Below are 14229 nucleotides of genomic sequence, written 5' to 3' on the forward strand. Positions count from 1 at the left end.
GTATCCTACCCAGTTTCTTTCACCACGATTCCAAAATTGTAAATTACTTAGTGTTGACCTGTTAACGTCACAACGTTTGAGTGGGCCTCCAAAACGACAATGGTAATGAATGCGAAAACATTGTATTATGGCTGACTAGGTACATCCAGAAACTAGTAAAGGTTTAGACAGTGGCCCAGTTAAAATGAAAGTGATGTGATGTTTTTCACATTTGATACCATGGACAAAGATTGTAACTTTCATCATGTACTCGCATATCTCCTTTCAAAGAATGGTGATTGCATTAATATAGTGCCTACTACCCCTGACAAGGCCCCCTAACCCCTTCCCACAAATTAACTGCCCAGTGCCTTGATGTATTGCATTGATTTTAGGATCTTGAAGACTTCCAGCACCTCCAGGGTTTGATATAAACACACAAATTGTACCGGTGCATTTTTAATGTGATATTCATTTGATTTTATTGTGAAGATTTGCACGGTGTAAGAGGCACAGTGCCACCTGGGAGCTTTACATGGGGACAGGGAAAAAAGTGTTAGTGTGCAAATAGAAAGTGAGAAATACGGATACAATGGCAAATATGGAATATAAGCCTTTGTAATATCAAAACCCATATCATACTAATATTACAGCTACAACTACCGCTATTATATCCAGGCACCTGCAGCCGTTGCAGTGCTTCATAGCTGTTACATTTATACAGTGCCTAATTTGATAAAAAACATAAGCACCGGGGTCCCTAGTCAGGAGGTCACCGCAGTTTGCAGCACACATTGCCACTGTACTTACTCAACTTCTAACCATCACACTGCTACAAGTGTGGCAATTCAGACTGTTCGAGGCCGCCAAAGCTTTAAGAATGCTTGGGTGACGAGTATTAGTTGTATTGAATGTATATTGAATTAACAAGCAACTGTTTTTCTGTTCATCTCTAAATTACACAAACAGCGCCACCATACGGCAGCTGTCATAAGTGCAGATTCTGGCAATTAAGTGCAGGTGCCGAGCAACAGAAACCACCGGCTTATATTAAGCACTGGAATTGTACAGACTGCTCGTTTAAATTAATAACTGTAGTCAGGCGCGCAACACCCATTGGACTCAAAGGGCTTCAGCCCCCCCCCCCCCCCCCGTGTGTGGCATCCCGGGATGAGCCAGCTTCCCAGGCGCACACACAGCCGCACCCGAGCACTTCACAGGTCTTTAAAAGACCATTTGCATGTTAATGAGGCCTTGCTGTTGTTTCACCCCTTCTAAGAGCCCCTGCAGCTCCACTCTCCCTGCCTATTGCTTAAAGATTCAGCCCCCCCCCCCCAAATCAGCTCCACTCTGCCTATTGCTTTAAGATTCAGCCCCCCCCCCGAAATTTTTTCTTAGCCCCCCCCCCCCCCGAAATTTGGCTCTAGTTGCGCCTCGGACTGTAGTATTTCCAAAAAACAAGTATTAAGGTATTTAAAAAAAACAGATGATTTTAATAAAGGAGCACATCTCAGGGAGCAGATCGCAGATCGCGTTTATGGCAGAAGACAGACATGCATACACGCAGATACACACGTACTCATGCATATATACATACAACTACACACAATCATGCACACACACACACACAAACGATCACAGTCATGCACACACAAAAGCTATTAAACAACTTCACCATGAGACTCTGAATTCGACCTCACTAGCGCCAGGATTATGACTCCCATGAATTTCGCACAAGTATAAACAAGCAGAAGCTGTTATAAAGGATAGCTTTTGCTGGTCGTGGCCTGGAACACAAGCTACCACCCCATCATATGCCAGGATAGAGCTGGAGGCGGGTCCTTCTCCCCTAACTTGGCATCCAATAGGGTATATGGTTGAAGAGAGACAAGCCACACAGAAGCCTCATTAGCAGACATGCTGCACTGACAAAGGCAAGAGCTTCATGTCTGCTATCGACTGTGAATGTGTGAGATGGACTGAAGAAGCCACCGCCTGACACATGCACAGTTTAAAATGGACAGTGGTGCCCCCTTTGTTGGTGGCAATATTTTGAACTTTAAATTGATAACAGATTATCGTTTTCCTGTAAAAGTGCAACATCAAGTCAGCAGGTAATTAGAGACGAGGCAGGCCTGGGCCATTTGATGGGGGTTTGCTACCCTAGTGCCCCTATGTGTGATCCACTGCTGATAAAAAGTACAAACCCTACAAAATGAACTACCACATATCATGCCTTATTACTATTATAATCTTTATTTTACTATTTTTGTTATGTACAACTTGAACGATGTTTTCCACTACTATATTTTGTACTACTATGAAAGCTTAACTCTGAACATATAGATTTGGACAACCACAAAGTTTATTTAATACACCTGGTCAAACATGACTACTGCTTGTGAAGGGTAAGGCATGATACACATTGCCCGACAAGGAAAATGGGTAACAGACACTGTCAAGCTTAATACGCAATGTCCTCTGACCGGGTTTCTACAACACATTTGCATTTAGAGGAGTTTCCAAATTCAAATCTATGACATAATGATAAACTGGCAAATTTGGCGGTTGCAGGCTAGATTCAAAAGCCTGGTAGGAAAATGCAAGGTCTTTGGCACAGAGCTGATGCAAAATATACAAACACAAAGAAAGTGACGGAAATGAAACCGAGCTCATCCTTGTCCACCATCCAATGTGTGAGAGAGATGGACAATTTAAGACATTCCTGGTGTTCTAAACCATTTACCTATGCACTCCTTCAGCCTTAACGAGTTATTGGGGATCTCATTATAAGATTCGGATTCAAACAACTGTTAAGACAATAGATCTGTCAAGCATAGATATAAACTCTTTACAGCCAATACTTAAAGAAAACATATAACCATACATAACCTTTGCATTTGTAAAGCGCACATTCACCCAAGGGTCTCTTGGCACTCGGCCTCAAAGGGATGAAAGGCTGAGTGGACCCACCGGGATTTGAACCTGTGACCATGAGATCCAACACAAGCCCCTACAGTGGATGCATTAGTCCATTGAGCCACCAGACCTGCCTTTCTACGACGACTATACAAAAATGTTAAAAATCATTTGATAAATGAAGCACTTGTAGAGTAAATGTAGATATATATTGCAATAAAACATTTATGTCTTTATATCCTTTAAACATCTTCCTACTGCACTTAAAGGACACATTTAAATTAAAGTGGTCTTAAAAACAAATCTCATTAAGACGAATAATCCAACAGAATATTCATTCAGCATTGCCCTCCTAATGCACAACAGTTTCCGCTGATTTGCTGTAGCCTCCTTACAGGTAATTGCTAGCGATTTAAGGCTAAGTAAAGAGGTCCTCTTTTCTGTACCAGGGACATCCTAAGGATTTTGGGGCCCTAGGCTAAACAGATTTCGGGGCACCCGTTCACAACAGCTTTGAATTTATGATCCAGTTTCAGCTCTTGCATGCCCTCTTTGGGCAGGTCACTGACAGTGCACAGGTACACTCATCCAAATTCTAAATGTGTTTACATCTCGTATTCAGAGATAGCAATGAGTATTTTCAATACTGTAACACAGCAGGTCACTAAAATTAATGCAAATCTCTGACTATTTCCCATTTCTCATATGTGAGGTCCTGTTTTGATCTAAAAGAAAAATGTATGAATGTTCCATGAAACAAAACATTTCTCTGCAAAATGTCTGTAATAGACTCTCATACATCATCCTCATTTAAAGTAAACTAAATGAAAACAGTATTTAAAACAATCTGTTCAAGAACTATTCAGGGCCATTAGGGCAAGAAGTTATGCAGAACAGAGCTGGCTCTATCAGGGGGCCCATGAAAGGCTGGGGTCCTGGGCCAGAGCACACTTTGCCAATGCCGTGAAACGTCTCTGTTCTCTACAATGGCTGGCCCTTTTAGGTCTCAGACTGTGAAATAACCACAATGAAGGATTTCCATATGAGGAGATAGGGAGTAGTCTAGTATTCACTACTTGAACAAATCTAGGCAATGTGGTTTAATGTGGACCGTTTCCCTCAAGCAGTCTTTTGCCATAGGAGGGTTGGATATTGAGACCTGGCATCCAAACCTGTCTGGGCATATCTTTTCCTGGTGTTTAAGATTCATCACACATTCTGCAGCTCAATTTCAAACTATGCAATTGTTGTTTTTCTGTAGATCTTCATGTGCACAAACCGATAACACTAACTGATCTGATTTGTGCACCCTTGACTCACGTTAGAAGTGTTATTTCTTTTCGATATATCGAAATATCAACACTATATACAAGTAATTTCAAGGTTTCTTTCGCCTATCACTCTGGAGACACCTCTGTCTTCTTGATCTTGCAGGAGAAGCTTTAATAGTGAAGGACAGTACCAACTGCACTTTGGAATGCACAGTATAAACAGGTGTTAGCCAGCAAACCAAAAGTAGCCATAATATTTTCCAACTCTTGGAGTGAAGGTGATGAGGCACATATAACCAATTTACAGAGACCTAATGTGCCGAAACTGGCTGATTCACAGAGCATGTGAGATTGAATCTACTTCAGTGGAATCAGATCAAAGGGTTATTTTTATATGCATTGTACGTGTCTGGTTATCATTATAAAACACTGGTTTCATCCTTATCCTGTGCTCGGGTTTGGTCGTTTTGCAGAATGCACATGTTTGGCACTGGGACGGATTAGCCACAAAGCTAGTGAGGTCTGAGTCCGACCCTCTTTAATGTATATGTGGCTCAGTTGGCCAAACTGACCAGAGCGTTTGGTTTCTCCACTGCATCATATGCCAAGGATACACAGACTGTAGAGTCAATCTCGGGAGATCCAGCAGAGCATATCATTTTAGATCTTGTATGTGGGAAGTAGTGAGCTGGATGGGCAACAATTGTCTGAAATTAAAACAGGGGTACTATTGTTCGGAAAACACACTACTTTCTGGAATCCCCACCTGGTACAATCTGGTGCCCTGCTCTCATCTCGAAGGTTAGAAACTTGGGGATTATTTTTGATGGCAAACTCACGCTTCCAGAGCAGATAAATCAAACCATCTCTGCATGATTCTACCTTCTAATCACATTAAAAATATATTGCAGTTCATTCCCTTTGACCTATGAAAACAATAACCACCTCCTTGGCGCTAAGACTGACTACTGCAATGACCTTTATTTGTGCAACCAAAAAGACACTGGAGGAAACTACAGGCACTGCAAAACACTCATCAGTTTCTCAAGCTCTTGAACAGCTGCATCGGTGGCCTGTGGAAAAAAGAGTGGCTTTTAAAGTGCTATGATTGGCGCACAAAGCGCTTCAGGACACAAGCCCATACTATTAGAGGAAGGTTTCTGTTGGTATAGACCGTGCAGATCCTCCGTTTCAGCGACACGACATGCATGGCAGGTACTAAAATTAAGAGCCGCCTAGGGTCAGAGAAGTTTCTCAGATGTCGCCATTCAGTTATTGAACACACTCCCTCTAAGAATCAAAGCAACATCTGCCCTCCTGCAGTTTAGGAAACGGCTCAAAACATCTGGTGCGTGAAAATAGCAAATAAGAGAAATCTTAGTGTTCCAACGCATTGTCAATGTGGTGCATGGTACCAATCCGGCCCTAAAAAGAAATAACAATTAGGCACACAAGCCACAGATGTTAAAGATGGGGACGATCTGGCACTTTACGGCAGATGAGCGACACTGCGAAAAGCCAGATTAGTTTTTCCACACATCCTGCATTACTCTTGCATGAGAGATTATATATTTATTTCCAAAGGATCACCTGAAAAAAGGAATACTATTTAGAAATTTTTTTCTTTCGGCTAGTGTGGGCTACCACCAAGGTTTTTAATAATCACCTGCACTGCTACATCAAGGCATGCCTTCATAGTGCTCTGTGCCATATAGCACGACGACCACAACAGCTGCCAATCACATCCCCCGCAGAAAAGCATCAGGTCTCGTCTGTTCTGGATAATTGCCTAATTTTGCAAAAGCAGTGATTATACAAATGTGAAACACATACTTACAGATCAAAGACAAGGTAATGAAATCCTTCTTCTGATATGCTCTCATGAAGGCGCACTGCAAAGAGAAGAGAAAAAAAGGTCAATTCTGAGATTCCTCGTCAGTTGCATAATTCGTACATACACACCCCTTCACCAACACCTCCCTTCCTACATATTGAACTATTTGTTGCTTCTATAATAAGGAATTTGCAAAAATATTTTTTTACATTTCATATTACTGAAACGTTTTCGGATCTGGGTATAAATGCAGAAAGAATCCCTTCAAATAGGTCTTCTCTGCTACCAATGTAATCAACAAGCATTTGCAATGCAATAGATCTCGCATTTGCGAGAGTTTATACTATTGGCATTGTAAATGACCATGCCTTTTATTTATCGGTTTTGATAATTAACACATAAAGGCATTGTCATTTACAATACCAATAGCTCTGCGAGACCTATTTCACTTCAAAGAAGCGGCCACCATTGTCCTGGGCTGCTTGGAGCGTGAAAGTGAGCATGGCGCGCTGAATATTGCAGGAAAGCATGTAGGAGAAACTCTTTAAAGAAAATAGTCTTTGCAGGCTAAATAAGACATACCATGCAACTTAAAACGAAAAAAGGGCCAGACAGTCCTCATGGGAGGTTACAAATGAAGACAAGGCGGTACTAAGGAGGGACTAACAAACCTATTAACGAATCAGAAGCCATCATTTTCGAAACGACAAAGACAAGCCAATGAAAAATATGGGCGGAGCTTCAAGTCCATACTCCAATATAGGATGCTTTTTTAGCGCAGTACATGAGCTGCCCAGGCGTGACCTATAAATATGAAAGACTCATTCTGCCTCAAACACAGTCTTATTCTAGAGTTTTGAAAAGTGGTGAAATTATTTTCTCCATTTCCTAAACTTAAACAGACTAAGAGTAGTGGGGAATTAGTTTGCTCAATTTCATCCGGGTACAAAACTTTAGTTTGGATCTTTCCTTTTTACATAGGTTGCAAAAACGGGGTGACTAGCTTTGCCCTACTGCTTTCCAATAATGCAAAGTTTTTCAATATGGTCACAGACCTGCAAAACCTGAAATGTAGGTGCCTTATAACACCTAGCATGAGAAACCACACAAATGTGGTGTGAGAGCATCAATGAAAGTCATGAACAGCATTCTATAGATCACTTGTCGCATAACAATGCAAGCTGGCATAGACCACCATTAACCGCTATGGGAAATTATCCAGTGGGAAAGCGACCTCAAGACTTGCATGAGCTCACCTGCCCTCAGAATGGCATCTGGGTTGTCAGGAAAGGTGTGAATGGGAAGGCCTAGTCGCACCAGAACTATCACTGTGCAGACTAGCCCAGATCAGACAATGACTCTACTGGCACATGCATGGAGGATGCGGGTGGGGTGGGTGAGTATGAGAAGGAGAGTCAAGACCACTGAGTAGGATAAAGATCCAATCTCAGATAATGCAAGAGCAAACAAGACCACACCTTAGGAAGTTTAAAAAAAATTAAACCACTAGAAGCAGGATCCAGTGCAGCTCCTTTATGAAAGCACTTGGGGCACATGTGTACTTTTCCGTGAGAAAACACTGGCTTCTGGAAGCTTCCAGGAATTAATGCACCCATGTGAGAATTGACAGACTGACTTAAATTAGACTAGCACTTACAGTTTAGTCAATTACGGAAATATGTGGCATAATGAAACACAGCCAGTTAGATACTTAAAATAAATATATCACGTGTCTTGTAGGTTGCTCTATATAATGCGCCTTACCATAAAAGGGTATTTTTCCAGGTATAAATAACACTGCACAACTTTGCTACGCATGTTTGAAAACAAATGAGCACGCACGGAGAAATGCGACGTAATTCCTAAAAATGGGATGCTGACGCAGTTCGAAGTTCCTGTATTTTAAACCTCTGAGGTGATGGCACCCAGAGCGGCCAAGAAGTTTTAGCACTCTAGTTTGGAGGGCTCATCTGTATTGAGATATGTTTCAGGGGGTGGGAGTGATTTTCTAAAGTAGGGCTGAAATAACAACCATTTAGGAGCGCACGCTTAACACAACAACTCCTCTTCCAAGAGTAACCCAGATGGTAAATTGCCACAATGCCAGATTAAATACATTAGTTCAAAATATCCAAGAACAACACACAAAACCGAATGTTGATTTCTGACATAGTCATATTTTGGCTGGCAGTGCGTGTTCTGTTTAGCCAATAACCAAAGCGACACCTGCCTCGCGCAAGCCACGTTCTGATTCAATGCCCAGAACCAGCAATGACTCACAGAGCAATGAACATCTTTGCCAAGCTTAGGAGGACCCAACTGCGGATTGAGATGCAGTAGCCGGGTACGGATGCTCTGTACCACCTCAGTGAACACAGTCTACAGGACAGGAAATTATGCTTACCATGAAGGTGCCTATAAACCGCAGGGGGCAAACTAGGACACGTATGATAGGACACACTAAATGCTCCCTTCTTGAGGGACTATTCGAGACAAAACAACTTTGACGTGTTCCTCAATGGCAAAAGGCATTAGAGGCCCGTAACATTTTGAAAAGGAGCAGCAATGAGGCTGGGTTTGCGCAGCACGTGATGCACACGCCTTCAGAAGCTTTTTGAAGAGGCTACTACCTGTGTACCTGTCTGGAGTACAGTTCCTTAGGCTGCTCCAAACAGTGAGGTAATCGCTACTTCTCAATTTGTGGAAAATGTAGGACTTTTAGAATGTTGACATGGAATATCAGCTAGGAGAGAATGGTGTCAGTACTTTCATACCAACTCCATCATCCACCTATGAATTCTCCTCCGTGAGTTAAGTACCCACTCCAGAGATCAGTCTGTAACCTGCATGTCAAGTCATGCCTTAACGGAACATGTTATGCAAGCGATGGAAGCTTGCACTAGTCTGCCCTGCGGGAGCTGCTCTGTGAGGAATGGAAGAGTACCCTCGCTGCCTTCTGTGAGAGTGAAAGCTTGCCATGCTGTTCTCGTTCTGCGACTAGTAAAACGTGCACTGCTGCAGTCTGAATGGTATGCGTTCTGCAATAGGGAAAGCTTATGCTGCTGCCACCCAAACTGTACCTGTCCTCTGAAGGAGCGACACAAACGTTATTTAACCAAGGTCTACCGGTTTTATACATACAGAGGTGTTGCCACTCTTAATGAAACAAAAAGGATGTTTAGAAGGCAACTGCATAGCTTGCCCTATGAACAGGGACTTTTCCTCAATATTTGCTGAGAGATGCCTGTAGACCCGAAGAAATTCTTGGCCCATAGGATCCATGTTTGAGAACCACAACATCTCAGAAAAAAAGAAGCATCAGTTGTGCCACCCTCTGTTTTAATGCGGTGGTAAGTAGACACCTGTCAAAATATTTTAACTTACCCACACACAAATTCAATAAAGGTCTGAGACTAACAAAGGGAGAACATAAGGCACATAGCGCTAAAAAATACTAGCGAACCCATGACTAAGACTTTACAACCAGTTAACAGTGGTGATCTTGGATGTCTACAGTGCTAGATGTGGAAGCCACGGATTAACCATACCACGCCAGGTAGGTGGGTTTCATCATCCTATAGGAGTACCTGAATAGTAATTCAATTAAAGGTTTGGCTCTTTCTACCATGTGTGTTGTGTGTTTATGTAGGTTTATTGTGCATGCATAATAATCTTGCACGCCTCTCACACCCTCATTACTGTGTCAGCTACGTGTTTTGTACCCGTCTTGCTTGCAAGAGTGAATTGTGATATTTCTTCTACAGTGGCCACCTGCCCTTTACTTATTCTTTGTAATAGGGAAAGCGGTGCTGCTACTGTCCATACTGCACCAGTCTTGTGAAGCGCAGTATCAAACTTTACACTACACAAATGACAAAACAATTTGCATTGCCATGATGTGAACGGAAAAGTGAACCATAACAAATAGAGTTTAGTTTTGCCTTTATGTGTGAAGCAAGCAGTTTTTTAAATGTACTAGATGGGTTAACACTTAGAAACATACCTTCCAAGAGGCTCCATGTCACATAACACCTTCCACCAGTTCTAACCTTTTAGCGAACTTCACCTACCATTCTGGGTATTTTTTTTACATTTTTTTTTTTTTAGTTTTATATAGCACAAGACATCGGGTATCAGAGCGCTTTACATGAGCACAAGATTCGTTACACAAGGAGACATTCATTTTGTTAGGCACGAGGAGATTGAGTGAATTGCCCAGAATCACAGGATGTTCAGCGTACTTGCCGAGACTCGAACCTGGGTCCCCAGCTTCGAGGTCGACTGCTCTAGCGTAAGGCTACATCCTCTACCCAATTTTGAACCCATTAAGAAAGTGTTACTCCAAACCACCCAAAGCAATATGCTGTTGGCTGAAAAGCAAGGAATGGCTGATATGTCATAGTGCGCTTGTCAAACTTTTAAAACATGAATTAAGTTTCATTTCTGGATTTTCCTCTTTCTGGAGAGTTTAACATCCCAGGGGGTGAGAGGGCAGAAATAGCATTTCAAATGGAAATAGAAAAATCTCATTGCTAATGCGTTGATGTTCATCCTGCTTAGGGAAAGAAAGGCATGCTAAAAAAGACATTGTTTCCCGGAACAGTGCGAACAGCTGAGACGATAAGAAATGAAAAACAATGTGCTGGCACCTCTGTTCCCAGCGCCTGCCTGTAACCCCGCCTTGAAATCATGCAGCACGTGCTGTCCTGCGAATGACGCCAGTCTCAAAAGGCATTGTTATATTTCATATCGGTACCCTAATATAAGTTTAGAGAACCTCGTACTCTTTCCCTACATCATCTCCCCTTCATTTCATATGAACGAGCCTTATAAGGACACAACCCCAAATAAGGAGAGAATGCCTTATAAGGATTGACGCCTTTTAAGGACTAAACCTTTCACCTAGTTCTATGACGAGGGTGGGTTCTGTCCGATCGCTATGACGTCATCCTTCGGACATATGAATAATTTAGGAGTACACTCTCCAAGGGGGCATACTTCACCTCTATCTACGCACAAAGGTTTAATCCCAACTTCATCCTCATACTGAACATTGGGTTAACATACACACATGGACTGTATAAATACAGCATCTCTTGCTATCAGTAGGTAGAAGGGAACCGAGACCTCAAGGCCAACACACTTACCAGAGACGCTGCGGCTCCGGCATGCCATCGCTCCAGCCGACAGTGGTCCAACTATCCCGGACGGGGTGTCCAACTCAAGTCCAGAATGAAGACCCACACTCACTATTCAGGTATGGGGGTTCGACTAAATCCTAGCGGGATTCTTGGCTCTTGGATCTTAGACTCTTAGGCTTAGTAGCTCTTTCGCACCTACTCACATGCTAGGTACACTCAGGTACATCTAGAAAGGCATCTTAGGAGTATGTGCTTTATTTTATAAATGCATTTTATATTCATGTATGTGTTCATGACTATTGCAAAATGGTAGAACAATACTATTCCTTTTTATTCACTGTATTGCTGGTTCTATATCTCTGCTACCATGTTACAGTTGTAGCAGCACATTTGTTTTACACGAGAACAACGGTACAATAAATTCTTATTGTAAACACGCCCAACTGTTTCTTCAGTGTATCTCTCAGAGCAAAACAAGCAAGCACAAGTGACTTGGTGAAAAGTAGTATAATGTTTCCACGAGTCTGAGGTTAATGTGTTCTGAGATTGCAAAAACTAATCTCTCTGATAACAGGAGATTCTAGTAGCACTACGAGCTAGCTAATGCGAAAACAGGCTAACATTCGGTGGGGGTGTACAGAGTCAGTCTGCCACCAGACCCACAGTTTGTTATCCGCAAATGCGTAGGTCCTGGATAAAGGGTACTATTGGAACTACACTACAGCATCAAATTACGCGCAATATGTGAAGCTTCAGTGAACTGCATAACAAATATAGTTTGCATGGCTCTATATAACAGTTGGTTCAATAAATAGTAAAGACCCTCACGGGTGACGTAGTTTGCTCTCTAAAAATCCGATTGATTGATTAATAAAGCCATATTTAGTGGTAACATTCCATGGTTTATCACTGATGTGTGATCATGTGAAACAACCACAATCAAATCACTGCAATCAATTTAGTTTAGCGGATGCAAGCCAATAGTACAACGCCCAGAACGCAGTCCTAGGTGGGCCATTGGGCCTTTACTACACTATTCTCCATTTTGCTCTATAAGTTTGTAATTGCACAGGGATTCAACTGTGATTGCCTTGGCACTGAAAGATAAAGGCTGAAGAAAGAACACCACAAAGTTCATTGTTGGCAGACACATTGTCGAGAGATTAATAGATTTCTATGATCGTTAGATAAATATTAAATTTCAAGTACATAAGGAATATTTGTGGACATGCCTCCATTCAAAACAACTTTCCAGGTCATTTTCATAACAATAAGTTTGATTAGTTAATAAAAATCATATCAAAGTCATGCAAAAACTAAAAACCGTTCAACAGAATAAATAATTCAAAGAAATTTAAACAAAAATAAAGTTCAAACACCTGAATACATTCATATTGCATTACTACGTTTTTAGATAAGAACATTAAGTGAATATTAGCAAATGAAACCACAAAGCTGTCATTAGATCTTGACATTTCGTGGGTTGGTTAACTGTGCTGTAAAAATATGGTGGAAACACGTAGGGCGCACAAGGGTATTCAAAATATCCTGCGCATTCAGGCTACCAATAACTTCAAGTCATGAAAATAGAATAGCACTTTTATGTGCGTCTTTGCCACTTCCTTGAAGTGTTGAATTGAGATGCATGAGGACCATACACCCTTCAAGGCTCAAAGTTGCAACCGAGTTCTTAGCATTAAGTGGACCATGGCATGACCAATCCCAAATCATAGTCTATTACGGTTAATAAAATTGCTTTCAGACATGACTTTGGCACTTACCCGTAATAATTTATTACAGTTGAGTTCTGACTTCAAAATGGCTGCTGCCAGAGCTAGCAGCCAAGAAGAAAGGCAGGTTAGGTCATGGAGCATAATTAAAGTTGCTGTTTAAGTAATGAAAATGAAACGTTGCCCAAGCTATACAGTGACATGCGGAAAGTTGAGGTTTATGGCAACATGTTTATTTGTTGCATTCCTTAGGTAATTATAGAAAAGTTAGTATCTTTATGCACGTTTCTAAACATTGGGAGCTACTGCACTTTTCTTTTTTAAATAAAGTAAAACAGGACTTATTTTCAACTGATTCCAGTATTGTTTACCATCAAATATTCCGTTTTTTGATTTGTTTAATAATGCTGTAGAGATTCTATTTTTCTCATTTTTGTAAACATGCTCTCTCTCATATGAAAGAGCTACGCATCAAGGATTTAGGTTGTTTGTAGGAAAGCTGATGGTGTGACCATGTATAATAAGGTATAAAGTACCCCCTTCTCTACATAAGGATATTGCAAGTCACCTCAGAGTTCCATAACCTTATAGAGGAATTTCTCTGTAACTTGCAATATGCTTTTACTGTATGGCAGGGTGTACTTTATCCCATATATAGTGCTGAGAAATTGCACTGCAAACCAGCTTGAGTCCCAAAAGAAGGGGTGCTTGCATGCCACTACTACACCCTCTATTTGTTTTGATCTTCTTAGAGACATAAGAGTTCTGACCCAAGTTGACACTACCCATGTGTTGGAAAATGCAATTATAATGTTCAACAAGGAATCTGGGATATCCAAGTTGCATAGTTTGGAGCATAAAACAAGCATGTCAATTCATCAAATGCAATGCTATAACCAATGAAGCCAAAAGCATGCACTGTCGTACATAAATTGCAAGATAAACCATTAACTGCACTCCCATGATTTTGTCACAAATTTCATAGAGTTGCCAAAAGTCAGTCAGAGGAAGGGAAATGTTTTTTTTTTCCATTGTCTACAATTCTAGATCTCACAATAGAAGTTTATTAAAGATTTTTGGATTTTAATGAAGCAGAGCAATCCTGATAATATGCAGGTCACCTACTGTATAACATTTGAGGTCGAGCCAATCATACAGCACAGCTGTCTAGTTGACAAAGACCTATCGGCAGCTTACTGAAAATTTGCAGGGGTTTAAAGCCAGCTCTTTGCTTACCATTTGGTCAGCTTTATTATCACTCTAATTTTCTCACTTGTAATTTGATGGCTTGCCCTCTCCATCCTGTACGCGTCTCCCCACTGGAGAATATCCTCTTTACTGGTTTCCTTCCCCTT

The 14229-nt window shown here is 41.4% G+C and overlaps 1 protein-coding gene across 27 annotated transcripts in view; it reads right to left on the reverse strand.

Annotated features, from left to right (window-relative positions):
• The window catches only part of CAMK2D (calcium/calmodulin dependent protein kinase II delta), a 708539-nt gene that overhangs the window by 335088 nt on the left and 359222 nt on the right, over positions 1 to 14229 (reverse strand). For all 27 annotated transcript variants that reach the window (XM_085641469.1, XM_085641477.1, XM_085641470.1 and 24 more), the window contains exon 4: positions 6007 to 6061. In XM_085641469.1, coding sequence (XP_085497595.1) covers positions 6007 to 6061 — 55 coding nt within the window. The remainder of the gene's footprint in view (positions 1 to 6006; positions 6062 to 14229) is intronic.

Source organism: Triturus cristatus, chromosome 2_2, assembly GCF_964204655.1.
Source record: "Triturus cristatus chromosome 2_2, aTriCri1.1, whole genome shotgun sequence".
Lineage (NCBI taxonomy): Eukaryota > Metazoa > Chordata > Amphibia > Caudata > Salamandridae > Triturus > Triturus cristatus.